The sequence below is a fragment of the Hypomesus transpacificus genome, chromosome 19 (genome assembly GCF_021917145.1).
Source record: "Hypomesus transpacificus isolate Combined female chromosome 19, fHypTra1, whole genome shotgun sequence".
Taxonomy (NCBI): domain Eukaryota; kingdom Metazoa; phylum Chordata; class Actinopteri; order Osmeriformes; family Osmeridae; genus Hypomesus; species Hypomesus transpacificus.
Genome location: NC_061078.1, coordinates 13887171 through 13909051, shown reverse-complemented (window position 1 = coordinate 13909051; position 21881 = coordinate 13887171). Strand labels below are relative to the sequence as shown.

Genomic DNA, 21881 nt, shown 5'->3' with positions numbered 1-21881 from the left:
TCACTAAAGTTTATTTCCACAGATTACCACTGATAAGTATAGTTTAACATGTATCTTACCACATTTATATATATTTCAACCAAAAATACAGTAATACAGCAATCCACTTGAATTGTCTAAACACTGGATAATGTCTCCTGTTATTACAAGTATACATGCAACCTCAAGAGACAAGACATGAACAAGATCTCAAATTTAAATGCTGTATTTGATCACGGAACAACACAAATAGCTTCTGGGGCAACAAGTCACATACAGGTGTTTGTTTAAGGTGCTACTCCTACAGCAGGGAACACAAGCTTGTGTAGAATACGTTTTCTATGTGGAAATAGTGGAGGGACCTTTGTTGTCATTTCTCTCCTCTTTCTTGTACTTGATCCCAAACAAACTGCAGAGCTTCATCAGCATCAGGTCCACTATCTCCTCTTCTTCAGAGGGCTGGGGAACAGTCAACGATTAATGTCAGTTAGAATACGGATAAATTGGGCCTTTGTCCAGTCTCTCAGTCCATGTATTTTGGTGTATTTGCTCAATGTACCTTGTGATGTTTCTGCTCTTCACTGAAAGCCACCAGGATGACGGAAATGAAAAGGTTCAGCACCACAAAGGTCATGAACACGATGCAGGAGCCAATGAGGAACGCACCCAACACTGGATTATAATCCAGCACCTGAATTGGAGGAGGAGATCAACAATCAACCAATCACAAAACACCATACGACTTTAATACATAAGTGAACTATTGTATCTTTCACTAACCTCCTCATAGTTGAAGATTCCCAGTTGCAGGCTGACCATTGTCTGAGCAGAATCCATGAGGGTCTTGTAAGAGTACAGCTTCCAGCCATACATTAGATTGCACTGTAAAAAAAGGAAGATTTGATTTAGCAAATCTAATGACAGCGACACATTCAGGTCTTGAAATGTTAAAGAAATATACGAGTAAGGTAGCCTGACGTTGTCGTACTCATAATTCTAGTCAGAATATTAGTCTGATACCTCTCAATTGGGCTGTGAGTACGGGGCGTATTTCAACCAAACTCGTAAAAAAAATGCCTCTTCGCTCAATTGGATATACAGTGCCCTCCAAAAGTATTGGAACAGTGAGGCCAATTCCTTTATTTTTGCTGTAGACTGAAAACATTTGGGCTTGACATCAAACGATGAATGTGAAACCAGAGATCAACGTTTCAGCTTTTATTTCCAGGTATTTACATCAGGATCTGATGCACAAATTAGAAAATATCACCTTTTTGTTCGAACCCACCCATTTGTCACGTGAGCAAAAGTATTGGAACATGTGACTGACAGGTGTGTTTTGTTGCCCAGGTGTGTCCTATTACATACATTATTCAATCAATAAATACCACTGAATGTCTACACTCAGGTTCAGATTGGGTAAGATAGGTTTTGTCTATGCAGACTGTATTCAGAGGTGAAAACAACATGAAAACCGGAGCGCTGTCTTTGGGTGAAAAACAAGCAATTGTGAGTCTTAGAGAAGATGGAAAATCAATCAGAGCCATTGCAGAAACATTGGCCATAGCCAGTACAACCATTTGGAATGTCCTGAAGAAGAAGAAAACTACTGGTGTACTAAGTAACAGACGTCGAACAGGTAGACCAAGGAAAACATCAGCAGTTGATGACAGAAACATTGTGAGAGCTGTAAAGAAAGACCCTAAAACAACTGTTAGTGAGATCAGCAACAACCTCCAGATGGCAGGAGTGAAGGTATCACTATCTACTGTTCGCAGAAGACTTCATGAACAAAAGTACAAGGGCTACACCAGAAGATGCAAACCACTCATTAGCAAGAAGAATAGGAAGGCCAGGCTGGAATTTGCCAAAAAGTACAGAGATGAACCTCAAAAATTCTGGGACAAAGTTTTATGGACTGATGAGACAAAGATTAACTTTTACCAAAGTGATGGAAAGGCTAAAGTTTGGAGAAAGAAAGGAACTGCTCATGATCCCAAACACACAAGCTCATCTGTGAAACACGGTGGAGGTAATGTCATGGCTTGGGCTTGCATGGCTTCTTCTGGGACGGGCTCATTAATCTTCATTGAGGATGTAACACATGATGGCAGCAGCAAAATGAACTCGGAAGTCTACAGAAACATTTTGTCTGCCAATTTAAGGAAAGATGCAACCAAACTGATTGGCAGAGCCTTCATCATGCAGCAAGATAACGACCCAAAACACACTGCCAAAACAACAAAGGAGTTCATCAGGGGCAAGAAATGAAAGGTATTAGACTGGCCAAGTCAATCTCCAGACTTAAACCCTATAGAGCATGCATTTTACCTGCTTAAGAGGAGACTGAAGGGAAGAACCCCACAAAACAAACAACAACTGAAAGCGGCTGCAGTGAAAGCCTGGGAAAGCATCAAAAAGGAAGAATGCAAAAGTTTGGTGACGTCAATGGGTCACAGACTTGCTGCAGTTATTGAAAGCAAAGGATTTGCAACTAAATATTAAGTCTTATTCACTTAAATATGTTTTAAGTATATCTGTTCCAATACTTTTGCTCACATGACAAATGGGTGGATTCAAACAAAATGTGATATTTTCTTAGTTGTGCATCAGATCCTGATGTAAATACCTGGAAATAAAAGCTGAAACGTTGATCTCTGGTCTCACGTTCATTATTTGATGTCAAGCCCAAATGTTTTCAGTCTACAGCAAAAATAAAGGAATTCGCCTCACTGTTCCAATACTTTTGGAGGGCACTGTACCTACAACCAATCAGAGCAACGTAGTATGTTGTTTGTTGAAAACAAATACAACCCAAGCACTCTTTGGTGACGTGGTTGATTACGTTACTGTTGATCATGTGTCCATCATCGTATAAAGCCCGCCCTGACAATTTGATTGGTCCGAACAGCTCCTGTTCGGACATACTTTTCCCCAAAACTAGCGACCCCAGACCCAACTTCCCGACCAAATTGTTTTGTGGGCGGGGCTAAGTCCCATGGTGTCCTCGGGGAGACGTACTTTAACACCACTAGCAGAGTAATGTGGAGGTGTTCTTACAGCAATAGAGTACGCAAGAGTCATGATGGTGATGACCACCAGGAAGCCTGAGATGTCAGTCCAGGCCCTCTGCAGTGTGGCTGTGATCATGTGCAGCTTGGAGTTGAGCCTCATCAGATGCCAGAGCTTCACTGTTGCCAGCAGAACCAGGAAGGCTATCAGATAGCCCAGCACAGCATCAGCAGTCGCTGTAGCATGGAAACTGGCAAACCTGCAAATATGTGAGAATTTTACCTTTAAATTCAAAAGGTCTCACTGGTGTCACATTACATTCAGATAATAGAAAGTCTACTATTTATGAGTAACATCCAGAGCTTCTTCCAGTGATAACTGAGACTTTTTCAAATGACCTCATTAGCAATTTAACTCCTCTTGCCAGTATCATGCCTAACCAAAAGATATGTCTAACCATTGGATCATAGTTATGAGTTATAATAGTTATGAACTAACTCGTCTTTGTGGTCGTGGTAGTAGGCCATGTCGCTGTTCCCCTGAAGAGTCCTCTTGATAAAGACAGACAGAGCGCTCCAGCTCAGGATGATGATAGCCAGCTCCACCAGGTTAAACTTGCTCCTGAAGTAACCCCACTTGTGCTGCTTCATCAGCTTGCCCTGTGAGGAGGCCAGATAAGTGTTCCACTACTGTACCTCAGCAGTACAAAAAGATTACCAAAAGTATATCTTTGACATTAGCGTGTGCTTCAGTCGCTCACCTGAACAAACATGTAATACAGGATGAAGAGAAAGTAGACGACCTCAGAGGCCATGACAAAGATGTGAAGACCACCAGTCGATTGGTAAAGACGAACACTCTGCAGATCACTGCGGAACTGGAACGCCCCTGAAAGATGACATGTACAGTAAACCACCTTTGTTAATGTGAAAACCACATGACAAGGTCATGTGCTGCTCTCAGACACAGTCACTCACCTACGGCAGAGGTCTCCAGCATGAGAGTGGCAATGCAGAAGAGGTTGACATTGGCATTATACACAGTGAATTCTATGAAGACTGCCCGGGTGTACATGTCAATCCATGTGCTGTCAAACAGGTACTGAATGGTTCTGTAGAAACAAGGATAAAGCAAGGATGAATTCACACTTCATGGTTGTCTTTACACTTAACAGGGAGTAGTACTTTAGTACAAAAAACTCTGTACCTGCTGGCATTGTATGAGTCTGGGCCCAGTTCCTCCACAAAGCCGCCTCCTCTGTAGAGAACCAAACTACCCCAGACAGGATATGACCTCAGTCGGGCCTGGCTCTGGTACTTCCATGGGCTGCGAAGGCTCACTGAGGAGTTGTCCCCCACAGAGCGGTTCCAGCCGGGCCCATAGGAGCCCATGTCCTCCACCTCCCATGAGTAGGGAGCATGGCAGTCAGGCACAGACTGGCGCATGGAGCGGGGAACACGGCACGAGTTCTTCTGTACCCTCACCTGGCGAAGGCGGGCATTACCCACCAGCTTGGAGTTCCCATCTGTGATGAAACCTATTCCAGACAAGGGGATTATGCTCAGGACACTGCTCTGTTCCCATATGGCATTTGCCGTAGCTTTTCAGTTGAATATTTCACTTTATAACACAAAATGTTACCTGGATATTCTCCAAACAGGTTGTTTAGTAGAGAGGTGTTTGCCCAGGTGAACACATCACCAGGACTCATGTTGTCAGAAATTCCTTGGCTGAAGCTCTGCTGGATGTGTCGAGTCAAGAAGTAAGCATTGGGATCCCTCTGGCCATATGCCACCAGGAGTAACATCCACATAAACCCCATGTAGGCTTGAACAAGACACAGAGTTAGTCTACAAGGGGTTTTCATCCACAAAAAATTGATGAAACAGCAACATCTACAATAAGAGGTCCCACTCACTTAGAATCTCCCTGATGAGGGCAAAGACCTTCTGTTCTTTCATCATGTTGTTCCTCATTTTCTCAATGTCACTTGGAGGAGGGGGTTGGTAGAAGCTGCATGTGCTGTCTCTCCTGGCTGCCCGCATTGCACCAGCTTCATCTGGGGGTAGAAAAGGCTGTGTTTTGGACCTCTTAGTAGTTTTCAGATACTGTACTATAATGTTGTAGCCCTTTTAAAAATGTAGGCTATTTAGTCAGCTGGGTTACAATTTTTTTTATCGGGTGTGCTTGCCTTCAACGATAGAGCCCTAAGGATTCGTCAATATTTGGAATACATAGACAACGTCGGTGTCAAAATGTTCGTCTTGGTCCTGATTGCGTTGCTTGTATTTTTATTTACGTTCCGTTGCACGGTTTAGGAGCTTACAACGTTTCAGTGGCAAAAAGTGCCTTGTGTGCACCAAAGGACCTCAGTGCTAGCCTGACATCACAACGTCAGCAACAACGCATAGATACGCCATTCTAGTATTACCCGGTGTTGTATCACCCCATGCATGACTCTCGGAATTGGCACCTCCTCGCGGGAGCGCGCGCGATTCAAAGAGTGAAGGATTTCGTCTTGATATCGCATCCTAAAGAAGGGGAGACAGAAGTCTCACATTATACCGTGTTTGTTGTTGAATTCAAGAGAAGGATGTCTGTTATCTGTGTAAATATCAGATGCTATTTTCAACACGAAATCCTTAAAATTCGTCATTCAAACGGTATAGTAATGAACGCCAACCAACATTCTTGCTCCACGACATCGCATTCTGAGGAAATATACCCCAGTATGATCATGATGGTTCAAAGTATTTCACATGGCATGGCTCTTCATACTAATGTATAGGTTCAAAGGCATGCGATTTGAATGCAGTTAGCCTGTGCGTAGGGTGGGTTACTCAGACAGGTCGAAAACAACAGCCTTCTGATCCAGAATAGGCTATCAGCTGTCCTGAAAAGGGACCAAAGGTTCACATGCCTAGCCTACAAAAGACAAATACTAAAAACAATGTATCAACCATGTATCAACATCAAAAGGACCATCAAATCATTTTTAAGATAGGAAATATTATTCGTATTGTTTAAGTCAATGAAATAAATGAAAAAATAAAACATAATAATCCCTCACCTACCATGGACTATTCTGTTTTTAGACCTGTCCACCCTACACATGTATTGGTATTCAATTTATGCTATAAAATGTACATAATGCTGGCGTAGAAGGATAGAAACGTATGCGGGGGGAGAGCATTTCATGGCAGGTTTTCCATTAGATGTAAGTGCAATGCACCCCCTGTTAACCCTGACTAGGATACTGTGACATGCCTGAAACTTACTGTGGTTACTCATACTAGTGCCCTCAGTGTACAGTACGAATCATTTGATGCTGGGATATACAGAACAGACAATAGAGGGGGGGTGCATCTCACGACAGGCTTAATGCACCCCCTGCTAACCCTGACTAGAAAGTGTCACATGCCTGAAACTTACTGTGCTTACTCTTACTAGCTCCATCTTGTGCAATGCACACACTCTGTGAATAACATACACTATAACATTTAAGATATTGAATACAATTAAATAATTTAAACCTTTTATTATCTGCAATGCAGTTGCAGTCCCATATTACCTGCTGGTAGGTATTTTGATTTTGGGAAACAGTACAAATGAGCTGACAGGACAACCACTGTCCTGTTGTAGTTATATGCATAACCAATACAATCGAGTGTATGATAAATACGTAACTCCTTTTTGTGTTATTTTCTTTGTTACTAATGTTTATTGAGGTACATCTTCACAAAGTACTTCTTTATGTCAAGGCAGTTCTGTATATCCCAGCATCGAATGATTCTTACTGTACACTGAGGGCACTAGTATGAGTAACCACAGTAAGTTTCAGGCATGTCACAGTATCCTAGTAAGGGTTAACAGGGGGTGCATTGCACTTACATCTAATGGAAAACCTGCCATGAAATGCTCTCCCCCCGCATACGTTTCTATCCTTCTACGCCAGCATTATGTACATTTAATAGCATAAATTGAATACCAATACATGTGTAGGGTGGACAGGTCTAAAAACAGAATAGTCCATGGTAGGTGAGGGATTATTATGTTTTATTTTTTCATTTATTTCGATGACTTAAACAATAAGAATAATATTTCCTATCTTAAAAAAGGATTTGATGGTTCTTTTGATGTTGATACATGGTTGATACATTGTTTTTAGTACTTGTCTTTTGTAGGCTAGGCATGTGAACCTTTGGTCCCTTTTCAGGACAGCTGATAGCCTATTCTGGATCAGAAGGCTGTGTTTTCGACCTGTCTGAGTAACCCACCCTACGCACAGGCTAACTGCATTCAAATCGCATGCCTTTGAACCTATACATTAGTATGAAGAGCCATGCACTTTGAACCATCATGATCATACTGGGGTATATTTCCTCAGAATGCGATGTCGTGGAGCAAGAATGTTGGTTGGCGTTTGTTATTATACCGTTTGAATGACGAATTTTAAGGATTTCGTGTTGAAAATAGCATCTGATATTTACACAGATAACAGACATCCTTCTCTTGAATTCAACAACAAAGACGGTATAATGTGAGACTTCTGTCTCCCCTTCTTTTGAATTCGATATCATGACGAAATCCTTCACTCTTTGAATCGCGTGCGCTACCGCGAGGGGGTGCCAATCCAGAGAGTCATACATAGGGTGATACAACACCGGCGTCAGGGAGCCGACCAGCTAAATAGTTATTTAGCACTAGCGTTGCTACCTGCTACTATGGCAGCTGTGCTCCCTTTTGCTCCTAGATTCAGACCTAGCCCTGGTAAATTGTAGCGCTATAGAGGGTTTTCACGGACGTCACATTCTGGGCAGTAACCCGGATGCGCGGCCATCTTGGAGGCACTCGATGTAAACAACTCAATGGAGTACAACGAAAATAACGCAAATTCTATACTCTTTGGTACAACTCTAGCCATGTCTAAACGACCGAAAAGGCCACCAAAACGTGTCCAAGATCCTAAGGCATACAGGGAAGGCCTTGGATCGCAAGAAAACCGTTGGTATGATGAGAAAATTGGATTTATTGGCGCTGCAGATCCTTACCAGTTAGCTCCCTCTTCTTGGATCTGTGACGACCCTGTGATTCTGCCGTCAGTCGGATATCCAGATATTGTGAACTACCTAGTTTCTCGCCGAGCCCATATACAGCGGAAGACCTTAAAGCTTACAAAGGTTTGGAGGCCTATAATCAGATGGTGTGTGGATGGGTGAGGGAGATGCAGTACCAAGTCCTCAACGACCGTTGTGTTGTGAAGGCCAAAGTAAGTAATGCAATAACGTCTTAAATCAACCTAACCATAACTGACACTCAATCGTGTTTTTCTTTTCATTTCAAAGACCCCCAGTTTGCTATGTAGGCCTACACTGTACACTATCTGAGTTAGTTTCATAAGATAAGATAATTACATGTTATCATTTATTGATAAAAAGTGGTGAGAAACTATTTTGTTATTAGTCTTGGTTGAGCTTTGCCAACCACAAGCGCCTCCTTTCCTCTGACAATCTCTGGCATTCCTTTCCCTGGTTTTTAATAACTTTTGGAAGTCGATAATAAACCAAATGATTTTCTCGATCTGTCCTATTTGAACAACCTGAAACACGGCAATAATTCACCATTTTCCTCGCCGACGTTCGGGATTTACTTCAGTGCCAGTGCAGTGTTGTGATGGGGAGTACCTCCAAGATGGCGACTTCCGGTCTGATGACGCGTCCGTGAAAACCCTCTATATTAAACTTCGGCTGTGTGGGAATCGCAGGAGCTAACCAGTTTAAGGGCGTACAAAAATACAGGGTGTTGACATTCACACTGGAAACATACTCATCTGCAACCGACGCAAGCGCACCCCACAATTGTACCCTGTAGTTATCTTTGGTTTGACTGTCACACTATGTGAAGCTTGTAGTGGCTATCATAAATGTATATGGATGTTTAAGTTATGAGTCACACCCACTACTACACATCATCTGATATTTTGTTAAGATATTCAATATTTTTACGCAGTTTTTTTTGTGATGCCGGAGATTAGTAACTGAAAGGATTTAGGATGGATGTATAACGTGTAGCCACAAACGGTGGTTAGCATCGTAGCTTTATTAACTTAGTGATTGAGTAAATTGCTAACATTCATGGAATGCCGGGAGATTTACGATTAACACCAGATAGCTCAGGAAGCACTCCTCTGGCATGGTTGGAGAGGTAGGCTACACGAAAACTGGAGAGTGCACCTACTCTTCGGGAATTTGGGTAATCCGTCAGCAACAAGGGAAGGTCTGTACTTCATACAGACCAAGTTCAGGTACATCAAGCCGAGTGAAGTGGCCAGTTTAAAATGTTTTGAGGCCCGTACACGCTCAAGCAACGGCACGGGCCTGCATTGAGGGGTGGGAGGGTAGAATTGCACATGTGTGTGTGTGTGGGCCGACTTTGAGTCACTGTTTATTTCTTAGGTTTGAAGGGTGTTGATGTACATGTTCATAAAGAACAGTGTGAGCTATGTATTTATATGTCACTGCCTGGTAAGGGTTATCTATACAGTGTCAACACCTGTTTACGTACTGTGAGGTATTTGATGAAGTTATATTCTACACAGAAAGAAGTGTATCTTGTTGGGTAATTTGCACATTAAATTATAGGTATGTCTTTATAAATCAACCTTTTTCTTCATGATTAAAGTAAATCCTTAGTTTTTATAATGGGTTTCTAACTCTGTATTTCTGGAGATGACGTACCTGGGTTTCTGAGAATTCCGTCAACCTTAGGATCACCATATTCTTCCTGATCAACTTTCTTAAGCACAAGAGCAAAGAAGACAGCAAATCCTAGCACCTGTTTTGAAGAAACGCACATGAAACAACTCTGTCATATAAAAGTAGGTAGATATAATGGAATTTATCATTGTGACCTAACCTGATGTGACTGACCTTAAGAGGTTGTGTGATAAAGAGGCTCTCAAAGAAGGACACAACCATAGATATGAGCCAGCTGACGGAGCGCTCCTTCCCATAATGCAGTCCATACATCATAGTGAAGAATCCTGACACACCGCTAGTTGCTAGCACCAGTATCCAGCCCACAAACACAAACCACCACGGCAGCCCTCCTTGACAGCACTTCCTCTTGCTGGTGTCCTCGTCAAGGCTCTCTGCTGTGCTGATGCTGCAAGCTGGTTGGTCGACTCCAAGGCTGGAGGAAGAGAGCTGTGACTCCAGCAATCCCTTCATGCCCTGGACCTGCTGCACAGCCCGCTGATAGCTGTGTGGGTTAGGGAAGCGAGAGGGTCCCAGTAGACTCAACTCCTTCTCAACATGGCGGAGCTGCCTGTACAGATACTGACTGTTGCTGCTCCGTTTCTGGCTCCTGTCTGCAGTTTTCTCAGGGCTCCCACACAAGCTGCTGTCTGATATCACAAAGAACATCCCACAGACCCATTACACTAAACGCAGATTCAATCATTTGTCATTCCTGAGTGAAGTTCAGGTGTCTCCAATCACCCGCAGGGAAAAGGCATTCCAATTAAATACTCTGGTCAAGTATAAAACGTTACAGATGCAACAATCTACCGAAATGTTGACCAAAAAACTGTTACCTTGAAGTTCAACTGAACCTAAAGACAGAAGAAGAGATCCTTCTCTCTTGCAGACATCAGTGTAGAACTCTCCACCTGCACGGTTCTGCTGTCTGATAATGTCCTCCACCAGAGAGAGCAGAGTGTTGATGTCAGCCTGTCGTCCAGACCCCAGCTCCAAGTCCAGACGAGGCATGGGGCTCTTCATGGCCTTGGAGAGAGACTGGGCTATCCTCTTGATGTCCTAAGAAAATGAACAAATGTGCAACCTGAAGTAAATCTTCAGACTGACAGAAGTGTGAAATAATGATCCAGATAAGTCTACCTTGATGACAGTGTCTGGTGTGATGTCCTTGTGTTCCATCTGTGGAGAAGGAGGCTGTGATGGAGACACACGGCCAGTCTTCCCCTGCTTGGAGGCCTCTGTCTTGGGTTGACCAGGCTTCTTCTGTCGGGGACGGGTGTTTCTGAAGATACTCACAATCAGCAGATTGATGGGGAACATGATGATAGAACTTTGAACTCCAATCATCACTTGTTGCCAGGTGAACTCAATGTGACCTTGAGAGTGACAGATATAGGGATAAAGTGACAGAGCGCTTTAATCACTTTAAAGTCCAGACACGTTGTGGAGCACCAATTCTGTGGATAATATCTTACCCAGGTCCATTGTTTGTTCAGAGGGGTCAGTCGGGATGCCATAGAACATGATATTGGTCAACATGGTGCAGAGCAGCAGAGAAAAACAGCATGATACTCGCTGCACACATGTGAAGGTGCTGTTTGGAGGACGGCTGACCACAGAAAACCAGATGTGACCATCACGGAAGTCCTTGGCGGTCTTCATGAAGAACAGGTTACTGAAAAGATGCAGGATACAATCGATATGAACTGTACTTAAAGACATCATGGAGGAGGTATTCTCGAGTTCTTAGATCAATTACAGGATGGTCCTTTTCATCTCACCTAAATCTCTTAAGATCCATTTCAGTGGCAACAGGGAATGTTCTATCCAGAAGGCAGTCTCCCATATCGATCGCAAGCCAGGAGTTACAGAGGAAATGCCACTTCTGCCCAGTTTGTAAATCTTGCACCATTACTTTGTTTATGTACCTACAGGAAAACATGATTTCATCTGTGCATCCGGAAAATATCTGCATTACGGTATATACATTCAGTTAATTCAAATTATTCATGCTATTATTGTTGTTATTATTAGTATAGTTGTTATTATTATTGTTCTTGTTATATTGAAATACACCATAAGAGTATGTGTGAATGTATTGGTTCCTCTCTTCATTCAACAAAATGTGATTTTCTTGCCCACTCCCTACCAGCTAGGGTGTTCTCCAGAGTTGTCGTGCCACACCCTGATGCTCTGCAGTTCCCCCAGGGTGAAGGGGGTGGTCAGCAGGAAGGTATCTACTGCACCCCTCTCAAACACAGGTTTGTCAGGGTCAGTGAGGTGGTGGGGCTCACTCTCCCCCTCTGTGCCCAGCAGAGTCACGGTTACCTGTAAAGGGGAAACAGGTTACCTACAGGTAGCTGAAGTTGTTGTGGCACCCTGTGTTGTTGTTGTTGTTGTGGGGGCTGGACTCTGAAGCTGTCTGACCTGAGCTGAGCTGGAGGCACCACGTCGATGTCCTGTGCTGATGTTCAGCATGTAGCCATACTCAGCCAAAGGGTCGTTGTCCTCCAGTACTGTTACCTTTACCTGGACACAATTTGAGGTATCTTACACACATACAAACACTGAAAATGTTACATTGCCACACCAACAATAGTGTTTCTGCTTTATGGTTTTTTATTTTTACAAAATGGCCTTTTGAGAGAGACCTTGGCAGTATCGTTGATGTCTTTTCTGCGTGCCCACACGACCACCAGGAGATAAGCTACAAAGATGGCGCCCACAAAGCACACAACCACTGGGTTTTCAGTGAAGGTAGAGAAGAGCTCTGCGGTGCGAGACACATCCACAACGTTGGGCATGACGAAGAAAGAGCTTCCAAAGAAGGTCAGGTGGTTACATAGGCACTGAGTGACAAACGGGGTGGTGAGAGGGCCAACCTGGAAAGACCAGATCAACCATCAGAATTAGACCAATATTGCTTATTTGCGAGTTGCTCATTAGGTGTGATGTACTTACCCTGCAGCCGGCTTCACTCCAAGCTGATTGAGACTCATTCCAATACTTGCACTGGGCAGCAATGGAGGTGACAGACACGCTGGCATTTACTGATTTAACCCCTGCCTCCACAATGGGTTGCACCACAAGGTAGTGCTCCCCGACATGTCCTCCTCTATCACTGGGAGCCAGCACCCATATGTACCGCTCCTCTGCACCCAAAACACCCAAAGAAACAAGCAAATTGTACACTATAAACAAAGTATGTCTTATCGTATATAGTATAACTCAACATGATGATCACAGATGTTTTCTGACATGTATTTAGGAGCATTTGCATCACCTTGTATCGTGCCATTGTTAGGCATCTGAGTCTTAGCTACATAATCCGCTGTGGTGGGGTAGTTCTTATCACCCAGGAACAGTTTAAAGGTCAAGTCCTCTGATGGCTCCATCCTCAGCACCAGCGTCACATCCGGTGAAGGAACGTTGATCTTCAGAGTGCTGTAGTTACTCAGGTTCAAGATTGTACTGTTCACCTGTTCTCCATCCAGCCTGGGCAATAATATCTGTGAAGCAACATAGGTCATTATACACTACAATGACTTAAGTGAATGGGATTTTAAACACGTCAACAACAGAACAGCAGAGTGGAGGTTATGTCTAATCTGACCTCTATCTCATTAGTCAGATTCTCTATGGGGATGACTGAGCCATTTTCTCTGCTGAGAGAGACAGAGCCCACAGCACCGCTGATGTCAGCATCTTTACTCCAAGAAAAGGGATTCCTTTCGAAACTCATCATCTGTAACGTCAGAAGGGAGATTGCGAGTTAAGGGATGAACCACACATAAATTCACACCCTCAATCTGGATGTCTTACCCGCACATCCACTGGTTCCTCCAGAGAAAGGACGTCAGCAGGCAGGGGAGGGAAGGAGAAGCTGGAGGAGGTGTTCTTGGGAACGACGATCGACTGCATTTGAAGGGTTTCTGGAGACACTCTGAAAAGAGACAGAGTACGGGACATGACCACAGACTGTGAAAACATACAGAGTTTGTTTTCAACTCTCTTCCACCACTCCCTTACCTGTTGACAAACAAACTGATCTTTTCCATGCTGACAATGGCAGGCCCCTGGTCAATCCCTTTCCCATTCAACAATGCACTTTGCACATTGTCCATTCCATCGAGAAGAACATTTGAAATCTTTTTCTGCAAACGACAAAACATTTTATTGAGCTGACTGAGGACCGTCAGTAGTAAAAGAGCTGTCGTATTGTTGACATTTGGCTTACATAAACATTCTGTCACTCTTACATTAGAAGAGACTTTTAAAATGTTGCTGGCCGCCTCCACTATGGGATTGGCAGCATTCACCACCTGGTCACCTCCATTTTCCTGACTGACGTTCATGAATAGCAGGGAGGAGCTGAGATCTGCCACCAGGGAACTGGCTTTTTCCTGGAAGACACACATGTTGGGAGCGCACAGAAACACATACGAGTTATGACATGACTAGATGTTATCATAACAAGTCTATTGGTGTGGTAGGTGGTGTTCTGGGTGTACCTGAGCAGCCGGGGTCAGCTCCTCAGGTTTCGTGGTGAGCCCCACCACGGCTCCTGCAGTTACCTGCACCTCCTGGGTGGAGTTAATTGGGGAGTTCTGCAGCACTTCATTCATACTGGTTAGCATCTGCTCTCGCAGCTGGAATGAAGACACTTTATGAAACCCTACCTTAGATCTCCTTCCAATAATCCAATAAACCACGTACAAGGACACCACGTGGAAGGAAGAGGCAATCACACAAATGCGCCCCCAGTGGGCCTGCCTAATGTCCTCTAGCCAGGCAAAGTAGATGTCAGAGTCCTCCTTCACCTACCTTCTTCCTAGCATCCGTTTGCTCTGCACTGCCCCCACCGTTGTTCAGCATGTCAGACACAGACTGGAACATCTGTCCCAGGTTCTCTCCAGAGAGCAGCCCCTGCTGCTGCAGCTGGGCTACAGAGTCCACCACCGCAGACTGGAGCTCCTGCACTGTAGAGCTGGAGTTGGCCGGACGTACCTGCTCACACCACAACCAGAACAGCTCCAAATGTAATTCTCAAGGTAAGACGTGTGTCTAAGGAATTTAAGTACGTAACACTTCCCATGCTGGATGACTATGGACAAACCTGCGTGGTGAAGAAAGTGCTTGTCTTTGTGAACCCGTTTTTGACTGTTGCCACCACGGACAGACTGTAATTGTTGCTTTCCTCCCCCAGAGGAAGGTAAATAGACTTTACTTCATTGGCAGAACTGCAGCGAAGATGATTTCCTGTAATATGAGGAATAGTGACGTTCCGAGCCTGATACAACATGAACAGCTGCACCAATGCTTTTCACAACACAATGCGCCGTCCAGACCTTTGTTTGTCCTGAAGCAGTACAGGCAGTTGCCTGACGAACAGAAGGAGGAGGCGGTGCAGTTGATGTTGAATGGATCCAGGACAGTGCCGTTTTGTGGGGAGATGGTACATGACGGGGGTGTGGGAGTGGTGGTGGACTGGGTGGTGGCAGGCTGGGTGTTACTGACAGGAACAGGAGTCATTACGCCTGGTATTTGTATGGTGTATTTGGCAAAGCCAGGTGTTGTCTCACCTATGAAATTGAGACAGCAGTCAATAAAAACAGAGTATTCATCACTTCACATTACTGGGAATGGAAACGTTACAAACAAATATTACAATGGCTTTCAGCCTTTTACTCACCATAAGCAATGACATTGAGATTTTGAAGCGTGCTCTTTGCTGTCTGCAGATATTTTTCAGCCACCCTATACCTGTTGCCACCAACTTTTTTCTCAATCAGTGGCTTTCTGCCTGCACTGGTGTAGCATTCTTTCAGGTCACCCTGGAGGACAAAGTTTCTAGAATCAAAATGACGTCATGAGTATCTTCATTCTGCCCAGCCATTATTCTGTGATATCAAAACAAGCAGCAGACATGCATTCCTTCTTACATCCAGTATAGTAGAGCATGGTTCATGTTAATGTATTAGCTCATTCACTCAGGTTCTGTGCTCTACTTTGGAGTCTACCTGTGCTTCATGTGTTCTCGTAAACTCAGACTTACAGTCCAAGGTCCTGGGTCCTCAATATGCCAAACCACCTTCGGGCAGCTTCCAACACAGTCCAATTCTAGATTTACATCCTGTGATGTGTCACAATCACTGCAACTGTCAACATAAATGTGAGGCCAAATAATGGTTATAATAGGTGTTCTCAAGTCCTTATGAAGGGAAACAAACTAGTCGACGCAAAACATTCTGAACATTTGGACATCAACTATTGACCTTTAGAGATGTTGTTACTTAGAACACAGAACTGCTGATCAGGGCCGGCCCAAGCCTTTATGGGGCCTTAAGCAGAATTGATTTGGGGACCCCTTCCGAATTTGTATAATTACCATTAACATAATATATATATATTTTTTAATTAAGCTGTAATTTCATGTGCCACAGGGGCCCTAAGCAGGCGCTTGGTTCGCTTATGACTTGGGCTGGCTCTGCTGCTGATCTTTGTTAAGGTTTGTAAGATTAATTATAAGGAGAAATTGGTTAGAGGCTGTCGTACCTGATGCTGACATTGACAAATTCCTTAGGAGTTACAGATATGCATCTGGATGCTGAAGTTAGGGTGTACCATTTGTTAAAGAATGACTTCAGCTTCACTTGAAAAGTGAATTCACTGAACGCAAACGAATCAGGAAGGCATGTTTTGTCAATGACAAGAGTGCCCTCCTTGTTCTTGTTTATTATGTCATTGCATTTGCAATTGATCTCTGTAGAGCAAAAGGGAGACTTTTAGAAAACAAAACCCTTATCCCTGAAAGGACGGAGTGCTGTATAATCCTCTATGCTAAATCTGTCCTAAAAAAGCATATATGTTTTTACATAGGAACTTTTTAACACTGTAGAAGCATTAGCACTTACTGCATGACCATTCAAACTTGCTCCACCTTCCACTGGCCAGCCCAAACAGACCAGTTACTGCCATCATGACGCTGTCACTGTAGTCAACAAGGGTATCTGGAGTTGAAGTTATCCTTAAGGAATAAGCTCTAGGCTTTCTGACATGCCCTGTCTGAAGTAAAAATATATATTCACAAGTATGTATTATATTGAACAAATAATAATCTCACCAAAATGTGTGCGTTTTATGGACATTACAAATAGCTATTAATATGAACATTTACATTATTAAAGTTTGCTGCATGCTTAAATATCACATTTAGCTTGTTAACTAAACATACCGTGTTTCCATGGTCATGTAAAAGGTCTAAAAAGTTGCTGCAGGCAACTGTGACGTTCCACAAATTCACCTCCACCTCCATGTCTGAGAAGACTTTCCAGGCTTTAACTGTTATCTCCAAACTACCTAGAAAAAAGGTGTAAAAGATTACATTACCCCTTAGTTTTCAATGCTTTGCTGTTGATTCATTTCATGACTAGATACTGTTATTTGGGAAGCAGATGTCAAGGTCCACTACCTTCTACTGTTGGTGTGATGTTGTAAACTTGCAGACTGCTGTTGTGCATGTGTCTGGTCTCAGAGAAAGTCTTGTTGTCTCCAGTCACAGAGAACAGGAGCTGTGCTGGAGCTCCACGCTCCAGAGAGACACTGATGGGGAGGTGGGAGTCTGGACACTGGCCCTCCTCTAGCAGCAAGGAGGCCTGCAAGCCTTCCACTGGCTCCAGCAGGCACACCTGCAGCTCTGTGGACACTCCGGGGGTCGTGACCCCATTGGACGCCTTCAGGCTTAGCTGGTGGCAGCCAGACCCAAGCTGCTCCTGAACCTCTGGAGCCACTGTTATGTTGTGGGGAACGATTCCTCTGACCACAGAGGAGTGAGACACCAACGTGTCCCCACTCTGGATTCTATAGGTCACATTTGTACCTGTTGACAGAAAGTTTGGAAAATGTTCAATATTTGGTCACAACTGACCAACTGTTAAATTCGGCATAGTGTTGGTTTATAGCAATAGTATTGTCTAGTATGGAGAAGTGGGCATCCTGTGATTTTACAGAGCCCCCATCCTGCCCATGGTGTCCCCCACTCATGTACATTGCTCATTTCAAAATGACCGTATGGTGTTTGCTTGTGTGTCACATAGACAACACTTTGAGGTGTGATGTCTTAGGTTTATATTAATACCTACCAGCTTCCACTTCTACCTGGATTCGCAATAGGCTCCCATAGAGACCTTTGCAGTTGGCGCCATCTGTTGAGTGGTCTTGGCTGTAGCATTTGATGACACCAAACTCTCCGACAGGCTCCTGAATGGTGATGGTTTTCTGAACCGTAACATGCCATTCACTGGTACTACACTCCACCAAAACCAAATACACTCCTGGATGGCTGTATTTATGAACCACACTGCTCTCTAACCTTATGGGAAAAATATAGTAGTATCATTTATTTTCTATTTGTGGGTAGTACAAATCACAATATTGCTTTCAATATAGCTAGACTGAGATATTGAAGTTTTGCAACAAACTGCTATCTAACCTGTGAGGGAACACAATAAACAGACAGATGATTGTGAAAAGCTACAGCTAGCTAATATGTAGCAGACAATGAACCGACAGTCAGTTATGACTTACTCCTTCGGACTGTAGGGGTCAACGTTGTGTCCATCTCCGGCCCTCAGGGAGCAGCTGAGGTTGCCCTGGAATGGATGTAGGAGCCACTTCACCGTAAATGTCACGTCATCATAGACTGCGGCCAAATTGCTCATTAATAGGTTCAGACCTGAGAGACAAACGTTACAAGAGAAATGGCTTTATGATGATCCAGTAGCAGTTGAAAGCTCATTTAAAACAATAAAGCAATATGTCAGAAAGGGCTCTTTTACTGGAGTTGACATTAGTAATGATCAAACCCAGTCCTGTTTAACATCACATGGGTGTGGGACATCAGTCAGTCATATCAGCCATCTGATAAGAGGCTGAAGGATTACGTGCAAAGATACACGTAGGCACTGTGTGAAGGCCACATAGTTTACACTCATATCAGTAAAAAGGGGAAAGGGGGGAGAGAGAGAGAGAGAGAGAGAGAGAGAGAGAGAGAGAGAGAGAGAGAGAGAGAGAGAGAGAGAAAGAGAGAGATAGTCTGACCCTCTTTGCAGTGGTACTCCACAGACAGGTAGCTTCCAAGTCCAGGACAGGGTTCACCAAAAGAGGTCACATCTACAGTAGCCTGGCACACCTGCAGCCCATGACAATCTCCTGACACAGACAAGATGTTTACAATACACAAAAATATATCTCCTCTCAAGCATTTACAAGTATCAACTTGTAGATTATGTAACTACCTTGTGCTCCATCAATATCCTATATCATCCCCGTCAATATTATCACATAATCATCATCTATGTATCATAATATATGTATGTTGTATATTGTTATTGCAATGACTCACTGTCCAGACATTTATTCTGTACATGACTCATTAGACAACGAGAACAAGCTAACAATAGATTTAATGCATGAGTCAATATTGACAGCAAAGTATGTGATTCATGTTACCCTAATAATGAATGCCTTTTCAATGCATAGGTTTATTCATTCTCCCTGTTTATCAACATTTTTGGTATATTGCAAAAATGTTTTTCTTTGTAGGACAAACAACTTTTGTTGTTTTTGGAAACACTATTCATGTCACATATTTGGTTAGGAGACTCTTTTATCAAAAGCAACACGCAAAGGTTCATTTGAACCTGGGCCCTATTGATTTGCAGTCAAATGTTCTGTAGTATATGATTGAGCTTAAAGGAACAATGTCAAACCTGGTTTCTATTGGGATTCATACTGAAACCAATAAAGCATATTGGTTACCAAATATTGGACTATGTAGAGTTTATATAATCTTTAAAAAAAATACCTGTTACTGAATCTACAACATCCATCCAGCTGCACTCTTCCTGTGTTGATGTGGGTGAAGGGTTGGGGCTCAAACGGCAGTAATGAGCTGTTTTACGACCATAGAAGCTGTCATCAACCTCTATCACTTGACCAGAACCACACTGCAGTGTGGCGTTGTGGTGTGCACATGCAATAGTGCGACCGGACTCTGTATAAGGAAAATAAATGGGATTCAGCGATATGATGTTACTCTCAGTCTCATACTGTCCACACACAAACAAACAACAAAAAATACCAACCAAACTCGCAGACAAAGGTGAACTCCTGGCTGCAGTTGGCTGTGGCCTCCCACTGGAAGCCTGAGCTTCTGAGGATGTGGGCACAGCCAGCCCCTGGAGCTGGACTGCTCACCCAGTTAGAGTAGCTGACATCTGAGCCATCCAGCCACGACAGGGGCCCTGAGGAGGGACAACACAACAAACTTGAATAATAAGACATCTATAGATTCTGATCTGTTACCAAAACATCAGCCATTTCCTACTATCCATCATCCGATATTCTGTACATCACTTCGGAATATGTGAATTGTGGGGTTGTTAATACAGACACAATGGTTGTGTTCTAATGAGTGCAAGTGAATGGCTGATAAGGACTGGTCTTTTGTGTGCGCTATTAAAAGAGCCTGTGTAAATCAGCTGTCTGGACAGCTGGCCTTTGGAAGGCTCCAGTGATTGAGAAGTTTCACACATGAGGTGGTTGCTGCTATAGAGAGATATCCAGATGAGAGTGTCTCCTAGCAATAGAACATGACCACATGCTGTTTCTCTCAGCAGGGTGGCCATCTGACCTGGAAGATAGTGACCAAGACAACCACTTAATCACATTATAACCTCTGAATATTAACAGGTTCTAGTGTTCTGTCCTAACAAATTACATCAAATTTGCATGAACATGTCACACAACATATTCATTTTACACATTATAATTTCTAAAATATGTAAACATGCCCTCCAAAATGCTTCCCATTAAAGACTCATCCAATGCAACATTTACATGATTTTCCACTTACCTTCAGCAGCAGAAGAATCCAGAGTAAGGTTAGCAGAGGCCGGGGCGAGGCCCAGCCACCAGTCTGTCTCAGACTCCAGGTGCTTCTGAAGGAACTGCTGGGTTTCCTCATTCTGGATGAATGCCAAGTGTCCTCCACCTCGCTCACACCAACCCTGAGCACTGAAGAAAGAACGCCGGAGACCCACAAACTCATAACAGGAGCGATCAAAGCCCTGCTGGTGTTCTGGGCAGGAGAGAGCCTCAGTCTCCTCCTCAGCACCCGATGGACAGAGAAGGAAGAGCGTGCTCAGTAGCAGCTGGGTGAGAGACATGCTCTCCATCTTGCCCTTCACCTGGACTGTGGGCGACCTGGAGCTGTACTCTATTTAAAGGGGAGTGACATCAGCATCTCTGACATCCTTCAGTCTTTTGGCCCTCAGTGGGACGTGTGACTGTCTGCCATTGTTTGTTAGGGTCCCTACAGATGCATTATCCTGGTAGATAAACAGTCAGTGCACAAGCTTGTGGTGAATGGGCCTCAGCCCCCTTGGTCAACAAACCATTGCTCTCTAGGTACCCATCTGCATGAACCAGCACTTCACGTAGCACCTCACATCCTGCAGAGGGAGAGATAACCTTTGTTATTTGGCAGCAACAGATTAATGGACATACAGTGGCCAAACACATCAGTAAGGGCTTGTTTTTTGTCATCTCATGGATGTTGTGATTCATTTATTTTTTTCAGCATGAATTCATCGCAGATATTTGTAGCACCCTAGTTCTGAATAACAGTGAAGTTGTGGAAAGCCATCTTGAGATTGGATATCCATTCATTGTGAGGCCAATTGTTTAAGTTCAAATAGTCTTAATATCCTCTCAATGTCAAACATTCCTCTGCTTTCTGTACTATTGACCCTGACCACTAAGACACAACTATGGTTAATCATTGACAGTTTAGTTACACCCTATACCATAACTTACCTAACCAACTATACCTTACATAGATACAGGCAAAATGTAGGCTACACATTATTTAAAAATCCACAGTTTCCTACATAAAGTAACTAAGTATCTGGAACTTGCTCAGGCTCTCTAACACAAAGTGAAATTAAAATCCTTGGTAATTGGGATTTAGTTCAAATGATTCCTTTAAAAAACAAAATTGTAGCATAAAGACACACTTGCTTCTGAATCTGCATACACCACCATTGTGGTTCTTGAAGTGTTATCTTAAGT

At 43.5% G+C, this 21881-nt stretch overlaps 1 protein-coding gene across 1 annotated transcript; it reads right to left on the bottom strand.

Annotated features, from left to right (window-relative positions):
- Positions 1-25: 25 nt before the first annotated feature.
- On the bottom strand, positions 26-20986 carry pkd1l2a (polycystic kidney disease 1 like 2a). The gene is made up of 41 exons (XM_047042165.1): positions 20665-20986; positions 19895-20053; positions 19615-19803; positions 18849-18959; positions 18336-18483; positions 17891-18120; positions 17221-17628; positions 16984-17108; positions 16664-16814; positions 16305-16512; positions 15805-15907; positions 15442-15583; positions 15098-15331; positions 14866-15008; positions 14574-14756; positions 14261-14398; positions 14009-14152; positions 13779-13903; positions 13572-13692; positions 13363-13494; positions 13033-13258; positions 12711-12901; positions 12401-12631; positions 12177-12278; positions 11899-12077; positions 11531-11677; positions 11225-11424; positions 10890-11125; positions 10586-10808; positions 9921-10396; positions 9729-9825; positions 4910-5050; positions 4633-4818; positions 4198-4528; positions 3969-4102; positions 3752-3879; positions 3490-3650; positions 3040-3250; positions 760-861; positions 539-670; positions 26-438 (listed from the first exon to the last, which is right to left on the bottom strand). Exons 1-41 carry the CDS (start codon positions 20984-20986, stop codon positions 319-321), a joined length of 7470 nt encoding a protein of 2489 aa, XP_046898121.1. The 3' UTR covers positions 26-318.
- Positions 20987-21881: the final 895 nt, after the last annotated feature.

Excerpts from the sequence above, each read along its gene's own strand:
- pkd1l2a (XM_047042165.1), bottom strand. The coding sequence starts at position 20,986 with ATGGAGAGCATGTCTCTCACCCAGCTGCTACTGAGCACGCTCTTCCTT. Across the intron at positions 18,960-19,614 it reads TGTTGTAGATTCAGTAACAG|GAGATTGTCATGGGCTGCAG; the intron begins GTATTTTTTTTA and ends TGTCTGTGTCAG. Across the intron at positions 12,279-12,400 it reads ACATCAACGATACTGCCAAG|GTAAAGGTAACAGTACTGGA; the intron begins GTCTCTCTCAAA and ends AATTGTGTCCAG.